This window comes from Aythya fuligula, chromosome 1, assembly GCF_009819795.1.
Source record: "Aythya fuligula isolate bAytFul2 chromosome 1, bAytFul2.pri, whole genome shotgun sequence".
Lineage (NCBI taxonomy): Eukaryota > Metazoa > Chordata > Aves > Anseriformes > Anatidae > Aythya > Aythya fuligula.
The window spans coordinates 47,546,693-47,556,925 of NC_045559.1; the positions used below are offsets into that span (position 1 = coordinate 47,546,693).

The 10,233-nt window shown below is 41.6% G+C and overlaps 1 protein-coding gene across 4 annotated transcripts in view; it reads left to right on the plus strand.

The window, feature by feature from the left end:
- TMCC3 (transmembrane and coiled-coil domain family 3) overlaps window positions 1-9,784 on the plus strand; it is a 130,471-nt gene extending 120,687 nt beyond the window's left edge. For all 4 annotated transcript variants that reach the window (XM_032194359.1, XM_032194369.1, XM_032194351.1 and 1 more), the window contains 3 exons: window positions 3,496-4,394; window positions 5,866-6,001; window positions 8,291-9,784. In XM_032194359.1, coding sequence (XP_032050250.1) covers window positions 3,496-4,394; window positions 5,866-6,001; window positions 8,291-8,593 — 1,338 coding nt within the window. In that variant the 3' untranslated portion in view covers window positions 8,594-9,784. The remainder of the gene's footprint in view (window positions 1-3,495; window positions 4,395-5,865; window positions 6,002-8,290) is intronic.
- The last annotated feature ends 449 nt before the right edge of the window (window positions 9,785-10,233 follow it).

A 10,233-nucleotide genomic window follows, 5' to 3' on the forward strand; every position in this document is an offset into this window, starting at 1 on the left:
TGCAATAAGGTGTACAGATCTAGCATCTAAGCTCTTCAAGGATTGCCTTGGTTGCTTTTCTTACCTGTGTGAGTCTATTGAAAGGTCCAAGTATCCCATGTGAAGCTGTTTTTGCAAATTTTAGCTGTCCTAGCAGTATTAGGAGTGTTCTCACTTTAAAAAATGATCTGCAAAAGCTATTTTTTTTTTGCCATGAGTTATATTTTTAAGACTTGTTCTAAATAAATATATAACTTTGAGCCACCTGTAATTTTTGTCACTCTTCAAATTAGATGTAGTAAATATAGAATGCCATCCGTGTCTCATCTGTGCTACGTACAAAAATGAGATCCCATTAATGAGGTGTCTTTCATATGAAATGCATATGACCTTGGATATGATATCATATAAATCTCATATATATGTATATATATATATGCTACTTGTATCCCTTTTCAATAAGCATGTGGTTCAATATTAATCCTTTTAATCAAACTGGTGAAGTGCAGAGCTAAGGCTACAGCACTGGCTTAATCCTTGGAATAGACTCCTGGTCTTAAATGTCACCATTAAGCCAATATTCTCTAGAAGAAATTGTCAAATCTGGAGCTGTTCAGTTTGCATTTTTCAAGTGTCTGTTTATCTCAGAGGTCAGTGAATGTGAACTTTTATGTTACCTGCTTTTTTTCACTGCCAGAATCCTGGCTCTGCCAAGGACCCTTTCCCAGCAGTGATGCCGTGGTTGGGAAGGAAGAGGCAGACTGTTTTGGCTTCGTAGATTTATATAGAAAAGGGTTAGCCAGGGAGGTTTGGGGGTTAGACCTTGAATAATTGATTATGATACCACAATAAATTGGTACTGTGGTTTTGGTGTCTTGTGTTTTTCACTAGCTGCTTGTGCAAGGCTTGGTGAAATTCCTTTATTTCTGAAGCAGGTATTGCTGGCTGGGGCCAGTTTGGTATCCTGCTGTCGGTCCTTACAGATAAATTTGTGAAAAAAGGAACAGAAGAAAAAGGAGACTTGCAAACTTCCAGGCAGTTGTAAGCTGCTGCTTTAATGAGTGCAGTAGCAACAAAAACAACCAACCAAAAACCAAAAAAACTAAACAAACAAAAAGAACCCCTGTAATCCTCTATAATCCTCAGTGATACAAGGATAAGAATATACAGTCGGAACAGAGATGATGTTGCCTCTGAAATGTTTAGGTAGAGATCCAGTTTGTGGCTGTTTGTAACCCATCTCAATGGTTCTCATGATCAGCCTGTGCATGATGCATGCCGTTAACAGTAGGATGCCACGTCTGGCTCCTGAGGCTGGATTTTAAGAGAGATGGAAGAATGCTGGCAAGAATTCCCAGGAGGACCACCAAAACTGTGTAAGATTGGAAAAACAAATCTTATAGCAATGTTTAATGATGTCTTTACATTCTTCATCAAGAAAAAAAATGAATGGTGATGACTGGACAGGTATGTGCACGCAGGTCTTGCTTGCAAGGACATCTGCAGTACTACAGACAATAGCAAACACTGGTTGGAGGTCGACCTTTGAATGCAGTGTGTCAGGCCTTCTGCAGCAATGAGTAGCTACACATTTGAACAGCATTTCACAAATGCATCTTTAAAAGATGTGCTTTAATAGAGCGTCTGTCCTGTTTCTGCAACAGGATTGCTCAAGCAATTTTATTTGATCCCCCTGGTGTTAAAGCTGTGAAAACCCATCGTGGCCAGAAGCGTGTTCAGCAGTCTCTCTAAATGCGATGTTGCAGCAGCTTTAATGAAATGAACCCTCTTTGTCATGGAGGCTGGCATGGGATGGTAGAGATGAAACTATTCTGGTTAGGTCATTCTCATCTCATGGATCCTCTGTGGCTCTGGCTTTATCGGAGGAAATACTCTGTATGTTTTGTATCAGATCATCTTGTCTGTCTTCTGAGAAAGGTGAATAATCTGTGCTGGTGCTGTGTCCAGGTTGCCTGATTGTTTTTGCTAGCTCTCTTTTGCTAAGAACATTATTAAGGTGTATGCATCCTACACTTAAGTGAATGCATTTTTTCCCCTGAGTTCCTTTCAGCAAAACCCACTCAATTAATTTGGTATTAAAACAGACTTAGTCACAGCAGATCGAGTTGTTAGGCACCTTCATCAAGTGTGGAAAGTCAAACATGGGCCAGTTCTTCCCCTGTGCTCTCTGCACTAAAAAGTAGCAGCTGCTTCCTGCTGAAGTGTACAGTAATTTTCAGGATCATTCAGCTAGGTGTGCAAAATGTGATGAATTTGGATCACTGAGTGTTTTGGGTTGGCAGGGCCATTAAAGCCCACCCAGTTCCAACCCCCTGCCGTGGGCAGGGACACCTCCCACCAGACCAGGCTGCCCAAAGCCCCATCCAGCCTGGCCTTGAGCACCTCCAAGGATGGGGCAGCCACAGCTTCTCTGGGCAGCCTGTGCCAGGGCCTCACCACCCTCTGTGGGAAGAATTCCTTCCAAATACCTAATCTAAACCTACTCTTTTAGTTTAAAATCATTTCCCCTTGTGCTGTCGTTATTTGACTGAGCAAAAAGTTGCTCTCCATTTTTTTTCAGCCCCCTTTAAGTATTGAAAAGCTGCAGTGAGGTCTCCCTGGAGCCTTTTCTCCTCCAGGCCAAACAGCCCCATCTCTCTCAGCCTTTCTTTGTAGGAGAGGTGCTCCAGCCCTCTGATCATCTTCGTGGCCCTCCTCTGGACCCACTCTAACAACTCCGTGTCCTTGTGCTGGGGGCCCCAGACCTGGACGCAGCACTCCAAGTGGGGCCTCACAAGGGCAGAGCAGAGGGGGATGATCACCTCCCTCCACCTGCTGGCCACCCCTCTGTTGATGCAGCCCAGGGTGCAGTTGGCCTTCTGGCCTGCAAGCACACACTGACCTTTCATCCACCAGACCCCCCAAATCCTTCTCTGCAGGGCTGCTCCCAGTGAGTTCTTCTCCCAGTCTGTACTCACGTCCAGGATTGCCCTGGCTCAGGTGCAGCGCCTTGCACTTGGCCTTGTTGAACATCATTAGATTCACATGGGTCTACATCTCAAGCTAGGAGCTTGGTAAAATATACTGTACAATTACTGTCACTGAGTGAAAAATCTTTTTGCAGCTCTGTCAGTATTTGACCGTTTCTAAGAAAACAATAATGATTATTAGCTGTGAACTCTTTGAAACTCTTAATAGTAATGGAAAAATACATCGGAATGCTTGCTAACTAGACATTGATCTGATTTTGTAAATGCAAGGGACTATGATTACCTGCATAATTTTCACCATAATTAGTCCTGCTTTTTTTTTGAGAGAGACAGGTAGTTCCCTTATCTGTTTATCAACCCAGGGAAGTTAAGAAAAATGCTCCTTCTTTTTAAAGAAAGGCTCATTTTATTTTGCTACAATAAACTCCCTTATGTTCTGTGTTTTTATAATTGTGTGCCGTGATGGAAGTTGAAAGTTGGATTTCTAAAATAAAACTCAATTTCTGTTTCTCTTTTGTCTCCTCAGGTGGAAAGACATGACATGAATACTCTCAGTTTGCCCCTTAACATTCGCCGCGGAGGCTCTGACACGAATCTCAACTTTGATGTACCAGATGGGGTCCTAGAGTTTCACAAAGTCAAACTGAGTGCAGATAGCTTGAAACAGAAGATCCTCAAGGTTACAGAACAAATCAAAGTTGAACAAACAGCTCGAGATGGAAATGTGGCTGAGTATTTGAAACTGGTAAACAGTGCGGACAAGCAACAGGCTGGGCGCATCAAACAAGTCTTTGAGAAAAAGAACCAGAAATCCGCCCACTCCATTGCTCAGCTGCAGAAGAAATTAGAGCAGTATCACAAAAAATTGAAGGATATTGAACAAAATGGATCTTCCAAAAGCACTAAGGATACTTCCAAAGATAGCTTGAAGGATATTCAACATGGAAAGCCTCGTACCGCCGGGCATGGAGCAGAGAGCAGCAAGTCGGGTGTGCCGGGTGTATCCTTGACACCACCGGTCTTTGTTTTCAGCAAGTCAAGAGAGTTTGCAAATCTGATCCGAAACAAATTTGGTAGCGCAGACAACATCGCTCATCTCAAAAACACCCTCGATGAATTTCGGCCAGAATCGAGTTCTAGAACCTACGGGGGCAGTGCCACCATTGTTGCCAAACCCAAATATGTTAGTGATGATGAGTGCTCGAGTGGGACCTCTGGCTCAGCAGACAGTAACGGGAACACTTCATTTGGGCCTGCTGCGGCAGGCTCCCTGGACAGCCAAGGAAAGCTCTCCATGATTTTGGAGGAACTAAGGGAAATCAAGGAAACACAGTCCCAATTAGCTGATGATATCGAGAATTTAAAAACACAATTTAAAAGAGACTATGGCTTTATTTCTCAAATGTTGCAGGAGGAAAGATATAGGTATATTTTTTTTAACTGTTCTCTTGAAATGACTTGTATGCGCATGTGAACATTTGGAAATGTAAAGTGTGTGTGAGAGAGAAAGAGAGAGAAAGAAAGAAAGAGATAACTTAGAAGCAAAAGGAAAAAATAATTCCAATGGGTATCTGGTACCAAAATGTTATTCCTTCCAATAACTGAACATCTATGCATAACACCGTCACATCACTCGATAAGAAACATTATTTTTGCCTTCAGACTAAGGCCTGTCAGAACACTTGGTCATCTGATACTGTAGTGGCGTACTGTGAATACTGCGTATAGGTGGTGCCAGTTGTTTTGTGGGTGATGGAAGGAGTCTGGTCTGTAAGGACTGGAAAATGGCAATCAGTCTGTGGTGTAACAGCTGCCTTACAGCTGATAAGTACGTCCCTAGTCCCAAGTACCTTGTGCAAATACTTCTCAGACACGTTGCTATCTAGTGGATGCCATGTCACAGCGTACCGTGGTGTAGTATTATTTTCAGTTGCTGTAGCACAACTTTCTCTTGCATTTCCTACTTGTAATTAATTCCTTTACCATCCACTGTAGAAAGTGAGATGTTACGTAGGGGGTTTGCACCTGCTGTACCTACATGCCATTTGTCCTATCACTTGTTAAAGCAAGCATTGATTCTACACTAATGGGCAAAACCTCAGTATGAAACAATATTTAGTGTTGTCCTTGCTTACAGATGTTGAAATATAGGAAAGGCTGGATGTCAGACGGTAACGTGAGGGAGGAAAGAACAGAGCAAATGTCCTATTGCTCTGAAGATTTGGGTCCGTGAAAAGGCAGTGGCCTTTTCTGACAGCTCACTTTCTAAGGTGTAAGGCCTTCTGCCATCATTTCTACAGCTAGACAATCTTGCCTCCGTCATTTGTGCCAACTTCAGCATTTCCCTCTTTGCCTCCTAAACCAAGTTAAAAACTGACCCCCCAAAAAAGGGGGAAGAAAAACCAGCTTTCTGATGGTTTAGTTGAACTGGTTTACCATGTAGAGATGTGCCAGAATGGCAGGACATTGCCGTTGTGAGCGAGAGGGGATCCAGGGAAATGTTAATTTCCTTTCACTACTGTGAGTTGTTAACTGCATCAAGTTTGCTCATGAAACCATATTTTCTTGACTGAGTGAAGAGTGAGAAATGGAAAAATGTGAATTGGAGACCTTTTAACCATTGGTTTATAGTTCATATGATTCACCAATGATACGCAAATATTTGCTCTTTAAAACCCACTGCCAGGAAGGGACATTCAGAAAAGGATTTGAGTTTGTTGAATAAATGCTTATGGAATATTTCCAGTATTTCTAATGATTTCTCTACTGCTTGGTAATGCCAGTCAGATCAATCCATAGTACGCTGAGAAGTTGCCTTTTTAAGTGTGTAATTGTTTTTGTGACCTAGCATTACTGAAATAGAAAGCACTAAATTTAGACCTTTTTTCCTGAAAAGATATGAAAGATTGGAAGACCAGTTAAATGACCTCACTGATCTTCATCAACATGAGACAGCAAACTTGAAACAAGAGCTAGCCAGCATAGAGGAAAAAGTGGCGTATCAGGCATACGAGCGATCACGAGATGTTCAGGTACTTTCTTATGCTTATCCAACTTCTAACACTTGTTATAAATTGTGTACTGTAAAAATATTGTACTGTAAAATACTTGCATCTTCCCACATCTTCGTATAGAAAAAATGTGGAGAGACACGTAAGCCCATGTTTTCTGCTTTTTACTGTGAAACTCCAGCACCTTTAAATCAGTGACAGCCTCCATTTGTTTCAGTAGACCCAGAATTTTATCTGCTGCAATTGATGATAAAATCTAGGCAGATTTGTGGATGAAGAATGGACTGTTATAATCTCTTGCACCAGAGGAGGAAGGATTTGAGTCTATTAACAGTGTCCTAACAGAATCCCCTTGCTCAGACTTTCCCCAGTGTGTAGTTGTATCACATGACAAGGCTTACTGTAAATTGTGTTTAAGGTTTAAAAAAAAAAAAAAAAAAAAAAGTGTGAGATTGACTATAAACCACCTGTTTGAAGTCTCATCTGTCTTCAGGCAAAAGCCAGTAATGTCTACGAGTTTGTCCTGAACAGCATGTAGTTATGTACTTCAACATTTATGTGCAACATAAGCATCAGTATAATCCGTAATGTTTCTACCCAAAATCTGAGGAAGTGGTAAAAAAACATTGTTTTGCGTTACCTTTGGGTTTGCATTCACTAATGACTGGGGGATGCTCAATGACTGCCATCTTACTGGCTCAGATAGTAAATAAAAACCTTCCATCCAGTACATCCCTGTGCTCACATTTCTAACCGTAGAGAGCAGAGGCAGCAGGTCAGCAGCAGGAAGATGAGGCTCTTTCCTGGCTGGTATGAGGGTTAGGAAACCCCTGGGAATAGTGAGAAACAGATGATATTGAGTCTGAGCGTATCAGAGGTTCCTTTGTAGGTTTAAAGAGGTCTCAAGTACAGGACTCGTTTCTGTGTAGGCATCCTGAGGATGTAAATAAAGAATGAGACCAGAGCTTTCCAGTAGATGGGCTGTGAAATGTTTGTTAGCTCATTAGCTGAACCCTGAGGGGACAGTCAGCACTTCAGTTTGTTTTAAAAGTCTCTCAGTTGATACAGGGTTGCTTCTGTTATCTCCCTACGGTTGGGCCTGTTTAATCTTATCTAATTTGGGGTTTGGCAAATAAGCTAAGATAACGGAAAAGCATTCAAGTTGTGGATATTTCATGTAACAACCGACCTTTGGAGCACTCTGACCTTAGGGGTTGGGCAGATGAGTTTTAAAACACTGGCTGGTCGTGTGGTAAACCAAAAACCATAGAGAACTGGCCCAGCCAAAGAAAGATAATAACTCTTTGTGCAGTGTTTCTGTTTTTACACAGAACACTGTATTAAAGGGGTTTGCTGTGTGATCAGGAAAGAATCCAAGGAAAATGGTTCAATGGAAAACAGTGATCCATCTCCTGAAACTAGCCTTACGTGGTGTCACCCAATGGTGCCCAAGTCACAACTCGAGCAAAAAGGGGCATTTTGGCAAGTTGGTGAATTCAGCAGCTATTCAGAATTTGGTGGTTAATGAATTCACCCTTCCATGCGAAGGTTCAGAGTGTGGGGTTAGTGATTCAGCCACCATTTTACAAAGACTGCTTTTAGTTCGCCCTCAAGCAGAAGAGGAAGGCCTACTTGCTTTGAACAAATGGTGAAGTGGAACGTATCGTGAGAGAGAGGGAATGCCATGCAGCATCGCCACAGGTGCCTGCACTGCATGTTGTCCTCGTGGGGTGCGGGTGAATGAGCCTGCACGCTGACAGAGCAGGGCATCAGCAGGACACTGAGAGCTCAGGCCCCGCGCTGTGGCTTTGAAAACAAAAGTACTGGAGGCCAGAGAGGTGGTGTAAACCAAATGGTACGTGTTGCACGGTAGATTTAATTAGTATCACAGCGAGTCATTACTACTGTAATGATTTCTGTGGTGTATACAAAGAAACTAACTTTGATGCTGTTTTAATGCAAGGGAAGCTGCCATGGCAACAGCTTTCCCAGTATTTTATCTCATCAGTATATGCGGAAAACATTATCTACTGTGAACATTACAGCTATGATACTTTTTTTTGAAGCATGAAAAATGGAAATAGTACATTTTGGACAGTGTTGTCAGACTTAATTATGCCTGGGCAGGCAGTGATACATAGAAGTAGATAAATACATGCATTTATTTTTAAAAGAGTTGGTGGCTCATTGAAGTTTGAGGAGTCCAAAATAAATTACACTTTCTAATCTTAATGATGGATGGTCCTGCTGCTAAGACAGGAAGTGTTGTGTGGATATACAGCTGCCCTGATTCTTGTTTTCTATCTCCAGGAAGCCTTGGAATCGTGCCAGACCCGTGTTTCGAAGCTGGAGCTCCATCAGCAAGAACAGCAGGCACAGCAATCTGAAACGGTTAATGCCAAAGTGCTCCTGGGGAAATGTATAAATGTTATCTTGGCCTTCATGACTGTCATCTTAGTGTGCGTTTCTACTATTGCAAAGTTCATTGCTCCTATGATGAAGAGCCGTTTTCATATCATCTGCACTTTTTTCGCAGTGACACTGCTGGCAATATTTTGTAAAAACTGGGATCATATCATTTGCGCCATAGAAAGGATGATTATACCAAGATGAAGCTGCTGGTCTGGCTGTTCTGTTTTTGTTTTCTTTTCCTTCCTGTTTTCAAGTGCTGTGTATATACAAGTTTTTGTCAGTTTAAATGTGCAGACTGAATGAAGAAGGCTACAAAGACTCTTGGACTTCAAGGGGGTGTAAATACATAAATGTATACTAGTTGGCAGTCGGTAGACTGTTCAGTCAGATTGTGTCTAATTGGGTATGTCTGTGATGAACTGCTTGCTTATGTCAGTTTTCTGCCTTAATCCCACTGTTTTTCCACTTTGCAAACCTAACAAAAGAAGGTAGGATGCTTTGGGAGGGATCTGAGGAACTGTAAGTGCAAGGTGTGCTTTTTACTGGACCGGAGTGTAAAGAGTGTGGTCAGGAGGGAGTACATCATGATGTGTATCACCTGTGTTAGGCAAATTATCTTTTGTGAGTCCAGCTAGGATGATAAGCTGAATTATATAGTCATATTTATTAGTAGTCTCAGATACTAAATTAACGAGTAACTGTATATGGGGTTTTCAGCACCAGCAAAACTTGATGCTTCTGCTAGTAACCCTTTGCAAGAAGAGTTTACTGTTCAAAAATTAGACCACTGATGACTAGTGACCACAGTTAGCAGTTGTTCTATCCTGACACTGTTCCTTATCACACTCAAGAAAAACATAAATGCGGCATAAAGCTTCCAACGATGAAGAACTGAATTAAATGACAAGATCTCCAGGCCACTTCATAAGGGAGCAAAGGAGCAAGTAACTGGTGGGTGTGTTGTCATGCAGACCAAAGTGCTCGCTTGCTTCAAGCACTGCAACCTGCAAGGAGAAGGAGGTAAACAGAAAGGCAGCACTCAGGTTAACCTTTGTTAGCACTGAATTGTTGGGACTCTCTAACTGAATGGAAAGCAGAGAGGCAGTGGGACTCTGGGTACGGTGGAATTTTTTCTTATGTCAGATTAAAGCATGCAGAAAAAGTATGAGGGAACACGTCCTTAGGGGAGCAGGGAGTTAAACTTCTGTAAATATACAAACACTGTGCAGACTCTCTTGACAAACATTCCTGAAATAATGTATTAGCATACACTACCACTACTAGGAGACGGGTGGTTTTGTTTTCCTACTAGAACTTATTTTAAGAACCGCAGAAAAAAAATCCCTGAAGTCCTCTGCTTGGCTCTCAGTCATGATGTGAAACAGTCTTTAATAAAAAGGAAAAGAAAATCAGAATTCTCCTCCACTCTGTATTAAATGGAAAAAAAAAAAAAAAAAAGACAGTCTCTCTCGTTATTTGGGGTTCAAGGTTACTTTTAAATTAACTGTCATGATGGATTTTTTTTTCTTTGTAGTATTTGTTACACTGGTTTTACAAGAAGGGGGAAAGGGGATTACTTGATGTGTTGGGTTTGCCTTTCTTTTTATGAATTGTAATACTTGGTGTAGGGATTCAGAAATCCTTATACTGAGGAAGGGGAATGGGGAGGGGAGGCAAGGGAAGAACTTTTGACCTTTTACTGCTATTGAATTAACAGTGACTACAGTTACCTTCTGTGGCTTCAGGGACTGAAGAAAGGACAGAATTAACTGCGTAAATAATTATATGACTCAGCAGTTAGAAAATTAAATTAAAACACTGTAAAGGTCATTAAAGAATTA